At 37.6% G+C, this 18,804-nt stretch overlaps 2 protein-coding genes across 2 annotated transcripts in view; both read right to left on the bottom strand.

Annotated features, from left to right (window-relative positions):
* Positions 1-9,929, bottom strand: part of LOC140145756 (probable ATP-dependent RNA helicase DDX43) — a 32,257-nt gene extending 22,328 nt beyond the window's left edge. The window contains exons 1-12 of the mRNA XM_072167433.1: positions 9,821-9,929; positions 8,741-8,981; positions 8,295-8,350; positions 8,042-8,147; positions 7,148-7,402; positions 6,651-6,706; positions 6,402-6,507; positions 4,689-5,081; positions 3,873-4,052; positions 3,129-3,156; positions 1,588-1,652; positions 755-836 (exon numbers count right to left, since the gene is read on the bottom strand). Coding sequence (XP_072023534.1) covers positions 755-836; positions 1,588-1,652; positions 3,129-3,156; positions 3,873-4,052; positions 4,689-5,081; positions 6,402-6,507; positions 6,651-6,706; positions 7,148-7,402; positions 8,042-8,147; positions 8,295-8,350; positions 8,741-8,981 — 1,568 coding nt within the window. The 5' untranslated portion in view covers positions 9,821-9,929. The remainder of the gene's footprint in view (positions 1-754; positions 837-1,587; positions 1,653-3,128; positions 3,157-3,872; positions 4,053-4,688; positions 5,082-6,401; positions 6,508-6,650; positions 6,707-7,147; positions 7,403-8,041; positions 8,148-8,294; positions 8,351-8,740; positions 8,982-9,820) is intronic.
* Positions 9,786-13,546, bottom strand: LOC140145755 (far upstream element-binding protein 3-like). The gene is made up of 6 exons (XM_072167432.1): positions 13,531-13,546; positions 12,525-12,580; positions 11,909-12,017; positions 11,203-11,415; positions 10,541-10,596; positions 9,786-9,926 (listed from the first exon to the last, which is right to left on the bottom strand). Exons 1-6 carry the CDS (start codon positions 13,544-13,546, stop codon positions 9,786-9,788), a joined length of 591 nt encoding a protein of 196 aa, XP_072023533.1.
* Positions 13,547-18,804: the final 5,258 nt, after the last annotated feature.

The following is an 18,804-nucleotide window of genomic DNA, read 5'->3' as shown; positions in this document are numbered from 1 at the left end:
GGAGAAAGAATAAGTTTATGGTACAACAAATTTTGCCATTTTGAAGCTTAACTGTTGAAATATGGTGCAAAAGTGGAGTAAATTCGTGAGAAGCGCGCAAAAATGTGCACTTTTGGGGCTAAAATGGCCAAATATGAGGTTAATTTGGTAAGAAACCCACATACAGGCGTCAACCATCCCCCTGGCAAAATATTGGGGGAGAATTCTCCCCACCACCCCAATCCGGATCTACGCCTATGGCTCCAAAAACACACATTGTTAAAAATGTCTTCAAAAATAATATTATAAAAATACCCCTTGGCCAATGTTTTTGACTCCTTCAGAGGAAAAATTCACAATTGAAAGGGTCAAAAATTTTTGAAAATACCCCTTCAGCAAAATGCTTAAAGAAAACCCTGGTCCCAAACCATAAAATTATTACAAAAACAACAAAAAAAAAAACCCTTTTCTTCAGAATAATGTTTATTTGCAGGAAACAGCACTGCAAAAAATGTTCTTAAATTTTACACAACTCTGATTATTAAGTTTGAAATCTGGTGCATGGTAAAAGGAATCTTGAGAAATTACCACTATGTTACCCTGTTAATAATTTCAAAAATTACAAACTTGGTGCGTGATAAATGCAAACTTTGAAAAGTGTGCCGAGTCTCCCTACTAATAATTTAAAATATCAAAATTTGGTGCTTTTGTCTGCCTGGTAAATACATTTTGAAACATTACATTACGCTACCTTGCTAGGATCATCAAAATTTACCTGATAGCTTCTATCTCGCTTGGATGCATTCTTGCCACTGATGGCGATTCTTTATAGAAATGCTTGATGACTTGTGGATAGTCTGCGATGAAATAGATAAAACCACAATGATTAATGTTAATAGTGTATTACAACCAATGACTTACAATGGAACTTTTGGAATGAAAAATATTATTGTTCTGAAGTTTAGAAATACTACTTAATAATAATGCCAAAACAGGATCAGAATTTTGTTTCACAGTGCGAGAATCAATCTTGATTCTTGCAGAATAAATTTGCAGGAATCATTTGATTCTCGCAAATCAACTTCTGTGTAAACTACAAAAGTTTGCGAGAATCAACTTTGATTCACGCAAATCGAGAATCAATTTGTGGATTCGATTTACGAGAATCTATTCGCAGATTCTCGCCGAATTTCTGACCCTGCAAAATTTTGCTGTATCAGAACAGAGAAGTTTAGATACCGGTAACTAGACTCCCGTCACTTGCTTTACCTATACATTGGTAAGCCTCAAGTTGCGTATTTCACTGGGCGCAGTATCATATCATGTGCGTAAAGGTAACCGTGCAAAGCGTACTTCCACACTTACAAGGGCGGCTGGTCAACACGCTTACAGCACATCAGCAAAAATGCATTGACATCACTAGCAAACTTGAGGTGAACCAAAGAATAACTAATCTTTTCAGCTCCTACTTCCCTATGTACTATTTCACTAACACTACAATCAACACAAGAGATATAGCAGACAAAACTACTAATTGGTTAATTTTGTGAGTGCTAGTTTTCATTGAAAATTCTGGACTTGTTTGGGAAAGAAACAAGACTTACTTACCTTTCCATTTTTCTGAAATCATAGCTTCAGATTCCTCTAAAGCTTCCTTCCAATTTATAGTTGGTCTACAATGGAGATAAAAAAAAGAAAAACATCAATCCTAAACAAAAATTGTCCACTCACTGTCTTTATAAGTTGCATCCTCTTATCATTGAAATAAATTTGACCAAAGCTATGGTGAAGAAAGTAACATGTTATTGAAGTAAATATAAGATATAGCTTTTTGCCATGTTAGGGCCAACCAAATTGCTGTGAGTAGAAAGCATCGTTTTGAATGAAATTCTTCCAATTCTATATTAGCATAATTTATTTTCCCCCAAAAAAGATCATGGCTAATAACACTTATTATTTCAAAGACTTTTTGCACAATTTTTTATACAGGAGTAGTGAAATTGCAACATGCGATTCCAATTAAAATCCACACTACCCCAGTGGAAAATTTTGGAAATATCTTCCACAGGGGGAGTATGAACTTCAAATGGAATGAACACATTTTCAGTTCCATTTGAAAGTCACCCTCCCTCTGTGGAAGATTCAGGTTGAATCTCTCTCTCTCTCAGAGGGTGTATGAAATTCAAATGGAGCTGCCTAATGTATTTGTTCCATTTAAAATTCATACTCCCCTGTGGAAGATAAATCTTCAGAGGTAGTGTGGATTTTAAATGGAATAGCCCAATGCCAACGTACTTGGAATCAAATTGTTTTAGATGGACGCTCTTCATGAGTCCAATCGATGAGGCGACATAGGACATCATGACCAAACAGTTGGTAAGCATTGGTCACTGTTCCTTGCCCGACAGTATGCGCACACTGCACGTCTTGTTGAGGACATGTGCTTGAAAAACATACCCCAAATCAGACATAGGGCCATAAAATTATTGCAGTGAAGTAGCCATATGCTATGACATCAATTGACCAAAGTGGGGTTATAGGCTTGGGCGACTAAGTCGTCAATAGTCGTTAGTCACAACTAATGCTGGTAGTCGCGACTAAGACTATTGAAAACCAAAAGTCGACTAACACAACTATATTCTTATGTTAAAAATTCATGTTGAAAGCGCCAGATATGCGCACCAAAACCTAACATATGAAACTGCGAAAATGTGATAAAAACGTTAATCATTGTCTTAACAATAGTAACACTACCAACAAATCATTAAGTCCATAAATCATCATTAAATTGGTGTTGTTGACTTGTTATCGTAAGTTTGCACCAATCTTTCACCTGATTTTTCGATCCAATTTTGACCACATATAGTCGCGACTATAGTCGTAGTTGTGACTATTTGCTGCCGACTAGTCGACTAGGAAAAAAGTGATAGTCGCCCAACTAGTGGAGTATCCTTTATGTAAGATATTCATGAGTTAGACTAGTGTAAATACTATGTTGAAGAATTAAGATGTTTAATCTTTCAATAGAAGATTTATGTGCTTGGCCAATTCTGTGCAAGTTTTACATGAAGGAATTAACCCCAATTCCCAACCATTTATTTATAATCACTGTGGTCACCTCATCTATTGATTGATAGAATAACATTTACCTTATTAGTTTAGCTTTGGCTTCTTCACCTGCAAGACAAAATATTGAAAATTATCATTTATTTATTTCAAGAACATTGGCTGATTGGCACACTTCATGCTGTGCTTTCATGCTTCATGCTGTGCCTTCAACAAAGACATGGAACTCTATAATTTCACTGATACATTTGACTTGTTACGGCCTGAAATAAAAAAAAAAAAAGTGTGAAGTACCACCATATAATAACTGTTCATTTCCCCATCTCATTTTCCTTCCTTCTCTCCTTTCCTTCCACCTTTTCTCCCTTTCCTGTTCCTCTCCTGAGCCCTGTCTTTCCTCTACTTAAGAGCACAGCTTCAATTTTGGACTCCTTGTCTGAAGGCTGTGTATAATTTTGTTCTCTTTCTGCTGCCTTTCACCCTCTATCTGTCCTTGTCTAACGGCTGTGATATTTTTGTTCCCTTTCTCTCCCAATTTCCACCCCGTCTGCCCTCCCTGTCTTCACTATAGGCATCCAACAAACAAGAAGACTGGTAGGTTTTTATGTCACTGATTAGATATCATATTGTGGCTATTCCAGTTGAAATCCATAACCCCTATAGAAGACATGACCTTAATCTTCCACACAGGAAGTGCAAATTTCAAATGGGGTCACCTGAATGGGTGACTCCATTTAAAATCTACACCCCCTGTGTGGGATATTCAGATGTCTTCCACAGGGGTGTATGGATTTCAACTGGAATAGCCCATTTTGTTCTCTCTTTACCTTCAAGTATTTGAGATGGTGGATTGAGTAACTCATCGATTAGTTTCTTAGCCTTTTCTACAGCCTCTTCTGATCCTGATATATCTACCGGTGTCTGATAGTTATCATCGTCGTCGCGAGATATGCGGATGTTAGCGCCACTTTTATCTTGCAACTCTCGGATCTGTATTCCTCCTTTACCTGTAACAAACAAACAAAGAGAAAAATCTGTGAATAAAATACTGAGAAATATTTAGAACAGACTTACATATGATCAAATATGCACAAGTCTTAGAGTAACCATTTCATTTCACCGCCACAAAGTACGCAAACCATTTTGGTGCCACATTTAGTCATCTAATATAAAATCAACCTAACAAACTAGCAGTTCACATTTTAATGATTCATGATTGGTATCTGCTGTAGTTCTAGCCAGAAAATAGGCAACAAATGATCAAGGGCTTATAGGACCTCTAAATATGAATTCAAATTGCCCGTGTCAATTTCTGTGGCCCACCTCAAATTTTAAAATATTGCAAGTTTAGTTTATTCTTGTGTTATAGGAAAAATTTCATTTGAATAAACACGACATGACATGATGAACACCTGGGTACACTGCACGACCAACATACACACACAGAAGTGAAGCCAACTCACTCTGATTGGCTGGTGTATCCGATAAAGTGTTTTGAATGGTTTGATCAGTATTTTTGCCCACCTGCATTCTGTTCTTTAAATTAAGACTATGCTCTACCATGTTCATTCAAATAAAATTATTACTAGTTGCCAGATATCTTATAAAAAACAAAGGCAAAAATAACAACAAGAAAAAAATACCTATAAGTCGTCCTACATCATCATTTTCTACTTTGATGGTTTCTTTGTTGGCCCCCATTGTTCTCCAGTTTCTTGTGTCACTTCCTCCCTCTCGTCTTGATTTGTATCCTCCTCCGCTACTACCTCCATCTCCAAACCCACTGGAACTTCCTCCAAACCCACTTGAGCTTCCTCCAAATCCACTGGAACTCCCTCCAAAGCCACTGGAACTTCCTCCAAATCCACTGGAACTTCCTCCTCCAAATCCACTGGAACTTCCTCCAAATCCACCAGATTCTCCTCCAAAGCCATCCGATCCTCCTCCCCCTCCAAAGCCACTTTGTTCTCCACTCTGGTTGTTTCCCCATGCTCCACCACCACCACCTCCACCACCACCACCAAAGTCTCCATTTTCTGTGTATATACAAGTAGAGAAGTAGATCATATCAAAATTAATATAACAATATAATTACTTTGGAATATATTTGGGGATATCTATAGAATACTTTTGTTTCATAAGATTTACACTTTAACTACCAGTAACCCTAATCCTAATAGACTAGGAGCCCAGAAGATTTATTCAGCTCAGAAAACTCTAAAGGTTTGATGGCCTGGTTATGTTAGTATGGGGCCAAGATTCAATATTCCATATTGCTGCTGGGTCACAGCCTGTACGTTCAGCCTGGGGCTTACAAAATAGGGGGCCAAAAAAAGCATTTATTTTTAAAAAGACCCTTTGAGGCTACTGTCTGGGCCCCTGTACAGGAAAAAGTTGCTGTCATTGGTATTTTTGTAAACCCCAATGGGTAATAGTTCCAATGCAAAAAGATTCATCCCTGTGTCTCTTCAGCTGAATAACACCATATGGGCGGGCCCCTTTGGGACTACTGTCTGGGCCCCTGTACAGGCACAAATTGCTGTCATTGCTATAGGCATGAAAAGTATCCTCCTGGGAGTGATATCCAACAAGTTTTGTCCATGTGTCTCTTGAACTGAATAAATGCTTTTTTTTTTTTTTTTATTTTGTAACCCCCAGGCTGAACGTACAGGCTGTGACCCGGCGGCAATATGGAATATTGAATCTTGGCCCCATACTAACATAACCAGGCCATCAAACCTTTTGTGTCTTCTGAGCTGAATAAATCTTCTGGGCTCCTAGTCTATAACCCTAAAACACAGTACAGTGAGTGTGCGAGGATATTCTAAATCTATGCCATACACTTTCTGTAACTACAATCCCCGAAACATGTCTTGAAACATTAAAGCGTCTTTAGGGGAAAATAAGTCCCCCCACTCCCCTGTGCAATGTTGAAACGGGCAAATGTGTTCAGCGTGTCTCCAAAGTGTCGCAACATTGAATGATGGGGGGTGGGGAAGAGAAAAGTGTTAATTGATGGCCCAGCTTTCTTCTAATTCCAAATATTGAACATTTTTATCCACATTAAAAATACACTTTTGATTTCATTCAAGATGCCTAAAGCGTTTCAAGGACATATTTCGGGGATTGTAGGTGTAATGTTTACTAAGATCCTTGTCATATGATTGGTTGAATAAACAACGTCACATGACATTTGATAATGACTATTTTAACCTCAATTCTATTAGTGCTATTCAATTTCCAAACCTTGGGTCAAACCATTGAATTCTGAATCACGTAAATTCTACAATTACATAAAACATCAAATATAAAACCCAGGCCTCCAGAAAAATTTCCCTGCTATATTTCTGACATACCTGTTGGGTTCATAAGTTCGTCAATCATTTGTTTACATTTTTCTATTGCCTCAGCTGAGCCTGTGATATCTACTGCTGTCTCATCCCCATCATTATCTCTGGAAACCTGGTGAAAAATTCAAGCAAATATTTATTGTAAATAAGGCATTAGGTGAACTACTTTACAGCAAGATTATCAACCGATCTAATGTGCCAATGTCAAGTTCGATACACATCCTTTACTATCAAATTAATCAAGAGCATACAAACCTTTATGTAGGCCCCACTTTCATCTTGTAGTTCTCTGATTTTAGATCCGCCTTTACCTGAGAGAGGAAATACAAATTAAGTTCAATTGTTATATTCCCGCTCATCTTTACTGCAGAAAAATTATGTAATTGCTACTTTCAAAGAAAATCACAAGTGCTCTTTTAAATAAAAAAATTTATATAAAAAAATATGAAGCTAAGTTACAAAAGCTACATCAAATCATCGATACACCTTCAAAGTTACCAATCAGCTTATCAATAATCATAAGCCGTCCTGTGTGGATGTTGTAAAAGATTGGCCAACAGCAGTCAGCAATCACTTTTTTAAACTTGCCAGACTGAATACAGTGAGTCATGTTTTTGACTCTTGCAAACCAAGTTTAGGTGGATCATTTCTATGATTCTCAACAACTTTAAAGCCCTATGTCTGCAATGAAAGTTTAGGAGCAACCAAATTAGAAGCCCCTTTAATAAATAACAAAAATAATAATAACGCACCGATAATTCTTCCTACTCGTCTAGATTCCACATTTATGGTTACTTTCTCCTCTCCCTCTCCTCCTCCACGGGAACCCCCTCCAAAGCCACCACCACCTCCTCTGGAACCTCCTCCAAATCCACCAGACCCCCCTCCAAATCCACCAGAACCTCCTCCAAAACCGCCAGATCCACCTCCTCCAAAGCTACTTTGTTCTCCACTCTGGCTGTTTCCCCATGATCCACCACCACCTCCACCACCAAAGTCTCCATTTTCTGTGAAAAGGACAAAGTTGGTCAATTTAAAAACATGCTAAAATGAATAATAGTGCTTTTTGTGGATACAGTCCAACATCCCTTACCAAGACCTCTTTTATAAGGATCTCTCCATTATCTGTCTGTGTGGTTTTTATAGAAAAACTTATTTGAATGTTTTGCCACCCTAATTTCATGCTCTGAGGCATTTAGAAGGACATATCTATATGTAGCATACAGGACTCAAATGCCATCTTTTAGTGTTATTAGTATTACTCCATATCTTTTTTGTCATCCTAAATTGTGATGTGATCAAGCAAAATGAGTCGGAAGTCGGAATATTGATTTTGAGATATAGACAATAATAGTGTTCAACTTCCTTTGTATTTTATTGTTTTGAGCAACACTAAAATGCCCATATCTCTGGAACCATAAGTCTAATTATGATCGGGTTTTCAGCAAAATAAAGCTCTGGGAATGACTCATGTCATGCCATTGAATTTGGATTTTGACTCATTTAGCTTGAATGCATCACAATTACGCAATATAGCACCTCAAGGCTCCATCCTGGGGCCTCTTTATATGTTCAATATCCCTGCAACCAAACCATCCATTTCAAATCATGTTACAAACAACAATTCCCATAAATGACCAGCATACCTGTTGGGTTCATAAGTTCATCAATCATTTGTTTACATTTTTCTATCGCCTCTGCTGAGCCTGTGATATCTACTGCCGTCTCATCCCCATCATTATCTCTGGAAACCTGGTGACAAATTCAAACAAATATTTATTGTAAATACGATATTAGGTGAATAATTTATACCAAGATTATCTACCGATCTGATTTTTCTTATAAATGTCAAGTTCGATTCACATCCTTTACTATCAAATTAATCAAGAGCATACAAACCTTTATGTAGGCCCCGCTTTCATCTTGCAGTTCTCTGATTTTAGATCCACCTTTACCTGTGAGAAAATACAAAATTAATTTTGATGGTTATATGCCCGCTCATCTTTACCATGGAAAAACAATGTAACTGCTGCTTCCAAAGAAAATTATGAGTGTTCTTTAAATCATTAAAATGTATATAAAATAAGAAAAGCTCTTATAATTACAAAAGCCATAAGAAATCATTGATGCCCCTTCAAATTTACCAATCAATTGATCATAAACCGTCCTGTGTGGGATGGTTTAAAAGAATGGTCAACAGTCAACAATAAATTTTTTAAACTTGCCAGATTGAATACAGTGAATCAGTTTTTGATTCTTCAAACCAAATTTAAAGCCCAATAATGAAAGCTTTTGAGCAACCAAACTAAAAGCCCTTTTAATGAATAACACAAATAATAGCATACCAATAATTCTCCCTACTCGTCTTGATTCCACATTTATGGTTATTTTCTCTTCTCCCTCTCCTCCTCCTCGGGAACCTCCTCCGAATCCACCAGAACCTCCTCCTCCTCTGGAACCTCCTCCAAAGCCACCTGACCCCCCCTCCAAAGCCCCCAGATCCTCCTCCAAAGCTACTCTGTTCATTTTGGTTGTTTCCCCATGATCCACCACCACCACCTCCACCACCACCAAAGCCTCCATCATCTGTGAAAAAGACATTACAGAAGTTGGTCAATCTAAGAACATGCAAAGTGAATAATTATTAACCCTAACCATGCACTTTGTTTTTGGAAAGGAAAGAAGGAACAAAAAAAAAGGGGAAAAGATGAACACAGAAGCAACATGGTACCCCCGGGTTTCGACACCATGACTCCTTGCATGCCAAACAGTTCATCGCCCACGGTAGCCACAGGTGTTTAGCTGGCCCGACCAAGCGAAACCGCAAGTGAATTCGACTTTTAGCGTGACTGCATCATCCCATCACGTGGGATGCATGCATGCACGGGCAGTGGTTTTGCTATGTTAGATTTGGCATGGTTAAGGGGTACTACACCCCTCGATAAATTTGTGTCTATTTTTGCATTTTTCTCAAAACTAATAACACAGTGGTAACAAAAGTTATGTATATTATAGGGGCAAGGAATCCAATTACTACACTGGAATTTCAGTGACCCAAGACAAGTGGTTTGTTATTTATGATAAGAAATAAGGTACCGCTAGCATGTACCTCGTTTCCTATCATATATACTGAACCGCTTGTCTTGAGTCACTGAAATTTCAGTGTAGTAATTGGATTCCTTGCCCCAATAATATAGGCCTACATAATTTTTATTACCAGTGTGTTATTATTTTTTGAGAAAAATGCAAAAATAGTCACAAATTTACCACAGGGGTGTAGTACCCCCTTAAGGGTATAATAATGCTGTAAAATCAAACATTTCCAACATGCATTGTCCACTGCTTACACTATGGTATGTTTACGGCACAACCTAAGAACATGGGTACACTCTATAACTGTTTGATCCCCATTAGTACCGACATACCTGATGGGTTGAGTATTTCTTCAATCATCTGCCTACATCTTTCTACCGCCTCAGCTGAGCCTGTGATATCTACCGGTATCTCATCTACATCCCTATCTCTTGAGACCTGGTGACAAAGTCAAACAATTGCTTATTGTAAATACGCCATAATTATTTTGCAGCACAATATTTTTCATGACTGGGAAGATATAGATATTGCATTTTACTGTAATAAGAGCGTCTTGTATTTGGCTATATTAGCACCTCTCCCCTAATAAGCACTCCTGTAGAATTTTTCAAGTGACAGAGTGACATCAGTGTAAGCGTCAGAGACTGTCTTTTGGAATTTGCAGGGGAGCATTAAACAGCTCTTCTGGAGATTTCAAGGAGTGCTGTTAAGGGTATTTACAATAGAATGCAAAGAGAGTCAACAAACGATATCTAAAAATTATTCTCCTACATGTACATCAGATTTAAGGAGAGCAGTGGAGAGCGATTGCTCTTGCTCTCCTCATAAGGCAGTCCCTGAAGCGTCCTTTTCAAATGCAACCATATTTTGAATGTGTAAACTCCCATTTGTAATAAGCTGCCCCTGAAAACAACTGAAATAAAAGAGGCAGTATCTGTTTTACCCCCTTTAAAATTACATTTTCCCAAGATTTATCATCAAATGATCTGATTTTTCTAACGAGTGTCATATATCAAGTTCAATTTCTATCCTTTACTATAGAGTATACAAACCTGTACGTTGGCACCACTTTCATCTTGTAGTTCTCTGATTTTAGATCCGCCTCTACCTGACAGAGGAAATACAAATTTAAGGTTCAACTGTTAAAATTACAAGCTTATTATACTATGTAATTTCATTCAAAAATGTTCAAATGTCCCCTCTAAACTCCTCCAAAGTAACTGGAAAGGGAGATCCAGTGATCACAAGTGTCGCCCCGGGATATCGCCTGTCACATTTTCTATTTTTCTATTTTAGCTGTTCTCTCTTTTTTCTAACAATATGTTTGACGCAATAAATTGCATAAATAACTCACAAGTGTTACAAGACACCAAATGACCCCTACATGACCTTTGACTACAAAGTCCTGAGCAATTCCGAGAAACCTGCACACAAGGTTCAGAATCCCTATCATTTATGTGGAAGATACATTTTTAGCAATTTGGAAAATTACTTCAAATGACCTTTGACCTGTGACCAATGACCTAAAACATAAATAAATAAATGTTGGTGATTTTTTAAACGTGCACTACACCTAAGTACCAGCACACTTCAACAATTATTCTGCTGCCAATAGGATATCAGAATCATTTCCGCTTCCAAAAATCTGCAACTGATGTTCAGGTACTCTCAGCCGACTTAGACTCCCCATATTTAAAACAAAAACAAAACTTACCAATAATTTTTCCTACTCGTCTGGATTCCACATTTATGGTCAATTTCGCTTCTCCTTCTCCTCCACCTCTGGAACTTCCTCCAAATCCACCTCCTCCTCCACGGGATCCTCCTCCAAATCCTCCTCCTCCTCCAAACCCACTTTGTTCTCCACTCTGGTTGTTTCCCCATGATCCACCACCACCACCACCACCCCCACCAAAGTCTCCATTATCTGTGTATAAGACAGGTAGAGAAATCAATTAATCTAAGGCCTACAAAATTTTTGTTTGATTGGCGTAACCCGACCTACCCTAAAATTAGGCCCGACCCTTAAAGACTTTTTTTTGGCCAATTTTAGGTGTGTTTTTTTTAATTAATTTTTTTGAAAAAAAATTAGAAATAAAGTCTAGGGTCGGGCCTATTTTTTGGGTCGGTCGGGTTACGCCAATCAAACAATTTTTTAGGCTTTATTCAGAAGCTATACGCATTTAAATGACAAAAGGTAGAATTTCAAAAGTGAAAAATTTGAATAATTCCGTTCAAGGTGATTATCACTGCTTTGTCATTTTTGACCTCTCAGCATCAACTTTAAACAAGAAAATGTCAGTCATACGCAACTTTACACTAAAGGGAAGAGAACAAAAGGCATCTACTCTCGACAATATCTTTTATTCTGTGTCAATAATACTGTTTGATCCTCCTCATATTTAGTACATGTAACATACCTGTTGGATTGATAAGTTCTTCAATCATTTGTTTACATTTTTCTACCGCTTCAGCTGAGCCTGTGATATCGACTGTACGCGTCTCATCCCCGTCGTCACCTCGTGCAACCTGGTGACAAAGTCAAACAATAATTGTGATGTGATCAAGTAAAATGAGTAAAAAGATGATTTTTGAGTGATTTTTGTGAGCAGCGAAAAGTCCACTCCACGACTATGTACATGTGAATATGGTGATGAATGCACGCCAAATCGCGGCGACACATACACATAGCTCCTTGGAACTCACGGTCGGAGCTGTGAGTTCCAATTATTGGAACTAATTAAACTGCATCTTGAATACTATGCTTAAGCGCAATTTAAAAACATGTTTGATGCGATCGCCTGTCATTATCAGCTGTGTTGACTTGCGAACTTCTATTGCTTTCTATTGCCGGTGTGTCATGCTTAACTGATTTCTACTAGATTTCGATAGCAATGGACTCTAGCCTTGAATGTGAAGCTATCGGTGAGCAAACATGTGGCTAGATTTCAAATTTCTGTGATGCAGTGCCAGTTAGACAAACTATTTTTATGCAGAAAATGGATAATTAAAGCCTTTAACCAAGAGCGTACAAACCTGTACATCAGCACCACTTTCGTCTCGTAGTTCTCTGATTTTTGATCCACCTTTACCTGAGAGAGAGGAATATAATACAAAATTATTAAGTTGAAATTATCATTTTAACAAAACAAGTCATATTCCATGTTAAATACTCAAATGAATATGAAGACAAAATTTTGTAAAAGAAGCAAAACTGTTTCGCAACTTTTTACTATAAATAGTATATTACTATTTCAAGCAAACTTTTTGAACTCCCAAAATTTTAACAAAAAAGCAACATACCGTATTTCGTCAAATAAACGCCCCCGGGGGCGTTACATTTTCCCAAGGGGGGGCGTTTATTAGAGGTCATTTTAGCACGACAATTCCTGTTAAAATCATTAGGTAAGCTTAAAAGTCACGCTAAAATGACGAACTATGAACTTTTGACACTGACTTTTGGTTCACTTCCGGGTTTCTGATCCAGATTTTCGCCAATTATTGATGCTATTATTGACCATGTGAGCAACTTGGTAAGCTTACTACACAAGATAGCATGGAATTATCGGCATTTTTGAAACATTTTGGTTGAAAAAAGTGGGGGGGGGCGTTTATTTGAGGGGGGGGGGGCGACTCTTTGACGAAATACGGTATGCGTTACAAATTAGAATAAGAAAAGATATGGGACACAATACATTTAATTTAGTGTGACATGTTGGAGATGCCAGTCAATGTTTATAAAAGTACGGTACTTATGAAAGAGTCTCAGCGGATTTTGTTTTCCTCCACTAGTCAATGTTTTGATCCATTTCTACTAGATTGCAATAGCAATAAACTCTAGCCTTGTCGCCCTCGAATGTCAAGAGCTCTATCCATGGGCATGGCATGACTGAGTTTCTTCAGGAGCTGATAAAGCGACTGATATCAACATGTTTATTGTGCTGTTTAACATGCTGTTCAGCATTCACATTTTATAACGGTCACTTCTTGTAACTTGTCATCAAAAATTGTCACAGATGAGAAAATAATACAAACCATTCACCAACTGGTAAAGTCATCATCATCGCGCACAAAAAATGGCACAATCACATAATTAGAGGGGGCACGATCAAATGATACAAAGCACAGGGACTTTGCTTATTGAATGTTCTGTGCACTTTCTGCATCTGTGGTAGTTTGTAAACACGCTACCGTACCATGTGCTCATTAATTTGACCTTTAAGGGATCTGGAATGAGCGTTTCGACAGTATTTTTTGTGGGACATGGGAGCACATCAGACATATCGAATTGCATTCTGAATACGAAGAATGTCTTTGTGAAAAATAATTTTCATTTTTTGAAATTTACGATATAAGGCCGTGTAAAATTAATATTTTGGTTCTCGTCCCCTCCTCCTCAATTTCTGGGATTTGTCAGATTTTTTTTTTTTTTATAGATTTTTCAATTTTTTAGACTTTGGAATGATTTATGAAATCTTCATACATATAAATAAGTTTATTAGAGAACAAGCATCACTTCCAAGTCTTTTTGTGGTTTTCTAGGGGGTTTATCCCTCAGAATCTCACATTTGAAAAAAAAAAAAAAAAAAAAAAGGGCCTCATCGTCTCCTCGAGCAAAAAAAAAGAAGACCGAAAACTACTGACAATGCTAATTTTACATTGAAAAAAAATTCATGAAAATCCTCTGGACGAGAACCAAAACATTAATTTTATATGGCCTAATACAAATTTTATAACAAATTATTAAAATTTGATATTTTTCACATTTTTGATATAACAGTCCTCGAAGTTAATTTTATAAATCTAATGATATATTCTTAAAGTGTATGTAGCTTGGAGGAAAAGCCGACGATCAATTGAAAATTTTGACCTTTCATATTGAAGATATGGATTTTTTCCCTAAAAAGACTTAATTTGTTTGTGTGTTTTGGTGAAAAAAATCCATATGTTCAATACAAAAGTTCAAAATTTTCAATTGATTGTCGGCTTTTCATCCCACGTACATACACTTTAAGTATATGTCATCAGATTTATAAAGTTGACTTCGAGTACTGTTAAATATCAATTTTTAATCATTCGCCATAAAATGTGTATTACATTGCGAATTTCAAAAAATCAAAATTATTTGATATCAGAAGGACATTCTTCGTATTAAGAAGGCAATTCGATATGTCTGATACTGTGCTCTAATGTCCCACAATAAATACTGCCCAAACGTTCATACCCCATCCCTTAACCTCCCTCCATCGACAATTCTTTACTTAGAATATTTCGGGACAGAAGTGCTCCCGAAAGAATTGCTTTTTACAAGAAAAGGAAGTACATAATGAAGTGAAATTTCAACAATAGCATAATGGAAAGCTTGTGATTTTAAGCATTATAGATGATGTAGATATTGAGTATGTCTGGTTCCATACAGCAATACGGTACGCAGTATTGCTGTCTGGTAAGCAGGTACGAATAATTCCGTGTGAATCGAGACGTCGGAGCAGGTCAAACACAGAGGACTAGCCTACAGCCCGTATCCTACTATCACTCAAACAAGCAAATCTCTTCACGAATTCACTCACCTTGCGATCCTACATCATCAGTTGAAACAAACATCTAAGTTTCCAAAAACAACTTTGTCATTCCTCAAAACTACAAGTAACTTCATTAATAAAAAATTTAAATCCTACTATTACCCGTTATTGAAAATTTTGTTCGATTTATGTCAACCAAAAGAACGCACAAGTTGACCAAAATGGTATCTCCTGCCTCCTGGTTACCTCAGATATGACGTCAGTATCAAGCTGCTTATTAAATATTCATGAAACCGACTACGTGGTCACAATCGGTGGATCGGATTGGATGAAATCAACGCCACGTTTTTGACCTTACAGGGGTCAGAGATATGCATATTCATGTATGAAAACAGCGATGCGGATAATAGTATCATCACCGGGACTGAGAAATGCGACATTTTCGATGTTTGTACCAGGGAATTTCAGACACGGAGATTTCTACTAATTCGTCCATGAAAGGTAACCAAAGGGTTGGGGATCGCATTTTTAACTATCACTAAATGTTTCGGAATTGAGGTCAGCTAAAAAGTAGACCGTTTCGGGGACTGTAATGTGTAGATGTCACATTTTGAACAGTGAGCGATAAGTGACCAATTTGACGTTCAGCACAAGTGTTTATCTTTACTCAGGGTGGGTATCAGAGCTGTCAACTTTTTGGAATTGCTTGGCGTGAGACAGAGGCGTACCGGGATTTGCCGACTCCAATGTTAATTTTGTACCATGAATATTTGAGCCATGGTGCTCGGGAATGTGAAAAGCGGGGGGGCAGGAGCAACAAATTATTCATGCTTTTGCGTGAGATTTACTACCTAGGCGTGAGATTATACTACCTTGGCGTGAGACCGTGAGAAAGTGACCCAAGGCGTGAGACTCACGGCCAATGCGTGAGAGTTGACAGCCCTGGTGGGTATTGAGTTTATATATAAAATATTTAGCCTATTTTAGCGATCCGTACAGAATTATTATTATTTAAACTAAACATACCAATAATTCTTCCAACTTTTCTGGATTCCACATTTAAGGTAAATTTCTCTTCTCCACCCCCTCCTCTACGAAATGTTCTTGTACCACTCTCTTCTGATTTCTGGCCTCCGCCAAATCCACCACCACCAAATCCGGAATTCTGTTGACGTTCTCCTCCAAGTCCAAATCCTCCATTTTGTTGACGAGTTGAGGAATCGTTTTCTGCCCTAGAAGAACCAAAACCTCTACCACGCCCTCGGCCTCGACTAGCCCGTGCTCTACCGTCAGCCCCCTCTCCACCACCAAACCCCTGCTATTAGTATTACTTGATCCCCCTTCCCACCAAACATCCGACCCGGCACCACTGCCATGATGATAATTGTTCGAGCCTGAAACATTTAGAGATACTTTCTTGGAGAAATCTGGCACTGGAAAACTACTCTCCTCTTCATCGTCCCAGTCACACATTATGATACTGATTTAGTAAGCTATTTCAGACCATAAAAGATGGACAATCCACGTCCCAATTCTTGCGGATCAAAATAAAATTCCCGAACTAAATTTAGGTCAATCAAGAGTTTCTAGACAGTTTATAGACTTCATTATTTCAAAATAATTTCTATATAGCTATGTATACAAAACATTTCAACGCTAAAAAAGATAATAATAATAGATTTAACTTTAAAATTGATAAAAATCTTTGAAAAATATGTAAATGATAATATTTTACAGAGTTTTTATTTAGGAATCTAAATAAAAACGCTGTTCACGAGGTTCGCATTTTGACAGCACGTGTGACAGGTGGTTGGGAGACAGGCTAGAAATGCGACTGCGCATTTCTGTATTCCAAATTCCAATTTGTTTTGTTTGCAAATACGTGTAGTTGAGTTGAGTTGACGCTCCTGTAAGTGTTTTTAAAAGACAAATGTAGCTAATAATCTATGCGCTTTGTATTATAGCAAAGACTTTGATGCGGGGAATGAATGATATGTAATTTGTATTGTAAATTGTAGGTAATATTGTAAGGCCGAAAAAAAGGTTCCAATTCCGGCGATCTTTTCCTTTAGACCACCCTCGCTATATAGGGACTAAATTATTACTTTTGCATCAAGGTTTACTTTTGCATCAAGGTTAAACAGTTGCCAAACACTTTGAAGTCAAGGTTTAATGTATTGGAAGGAGGGCAGGGCTTCGATTAATGAGGGAAATTATGGGGTAAAAAACAAGGTTAAAACAACTTTTTGAAAACAAGTGAAAACAGCTATTCTTTAAAGAAGTTTTTGTCTCGAAAAACAATTTAAAAATTATCGGAAAAACAAAAAACATACCTTCATACAATCAGCATCACTTCCGTCACATAAAAAGATGATCAGATGAGTGAAAAGTGGCAAAGAATGTGCAAAATGAGGATTTTTTAAAGAAAAATACATCGTGTTTTTCGAGAAATTCGCCATCTTGAATAAATGCAAAATTGCGTCATGCAGTAAAATACTGTCAAACACGCTTGAAATGCTTGATACGCGAGCGTAAATCACCGTCAAAACGAGCATACATCAAGCGCTCGTGCTACGCGAATGTTTTGGAGTTTGCATCACCGGTTTTGTATTCAGCTCTTTTACGTCAAAAATTGCGATAAAAACGTGGATTTTGGAACAAAATAAAGCTTGTTCGACGAAATAAAAGGTATGTTTGTATAGCTAAGAACATGTTTAACCTTGTCGCGAAAGTTTAATTTGGTAAATTTGTAATTTTAACCTTATATAACTCGGGTGGTCTAAAAGAAAAGATCGCCCCAATTCCAGTATACTCGAGCGAGAACTCTAGCCTTTGGTCATTGAATTTGCACACGTACACCTTTCCTTTCCTTTCCTTTCTAGTACTTCCTATAGCAGCTCATTTGAGCTAAACTGGAAGTACTCTGGAACTTAGAGGAGGTGATTATACAGATATCAGAACCGGGGATGATCCCCCTTCTCTTTTCGAATAGCTCTGACACTTAACGTGCACAGGATTTGTCTCTTCCTGCACACGGGACCACCAGCTTTACGTGACTTTCCGAACCACGAGACACCGTTCATACACTACATATATCTGCATGTGCTACGTAGTGTATGGGGGGCGAGAAGGAATTCTACAATTATATTCTATACTGCTTCGAAGCAGAGCTGCTTCACACTTTCAGAGAAAATATCTCTGATACACTAACCTCGCAACTGAACATAATTGCAGGATTTCCGACCTTATAGGAGGTCGCATGTCACAAATAGGTCACCCAAAAATGGAGCAGCCGTAACATGAAAACGCTTTCTTCACACTTTAAGTTAGGTTTATTCTAAAAGTATAATACCTAGTGTAGAAAGTTTGGTGTCATTTTTAGATAATTATGTTCTTTTCAAATACAAAAACCCCAAGTCAATTGGACAAGTACTTTGAGATTTATACCTCAATATGTAAGATGTGCCAATGGAGCAGCCGGGTCGGGGGAGCCGGGACGGGGGAGCCCCATAGGGTTGTACACAAAATTGTGAAAATATGGCAAACTTCAAACCTTTGTATCTTTAAAAGTACAACTAGCATGGACCTCAAATTGCACATATATCATCCTGGATTGTAGATCTACCTCATAGTACATCAACTGTAACAAAAGATGTAACCAATTAATTGCCTAATTAAATGCTAATTAAGACAATTTTCCCTATATGTTACTGTACAAAGTGTGCATACTATGCTCCGACATTTCTAAATGTCTATCTCTTGCCCGAGTCACCCTGCTTATTCAAAAGAACACA

This window comes from Amphiura filiformis, unplaced genomic scaffold, assembly GCF_039555335.1.
Source record: "Amphiura filiformis unplaced genomic scaffold, Afil_fr2py scaffold_597, whole genome shotgun sequence".
In the NCBI taxonomy this organism is placed as follows: domain Eukaryota; kingdom Metazoa; phylum Echinodermata; class Ophiuroidea; order Amphilepidida; family Amphiuridae; genus Amphiura; species Amphiura filiformis.
The sequence above is the reverse complement of the archived record's forward strand: the minus strand, read 5'-3'. Positions and strand labels throughout refer to the sequence as shown.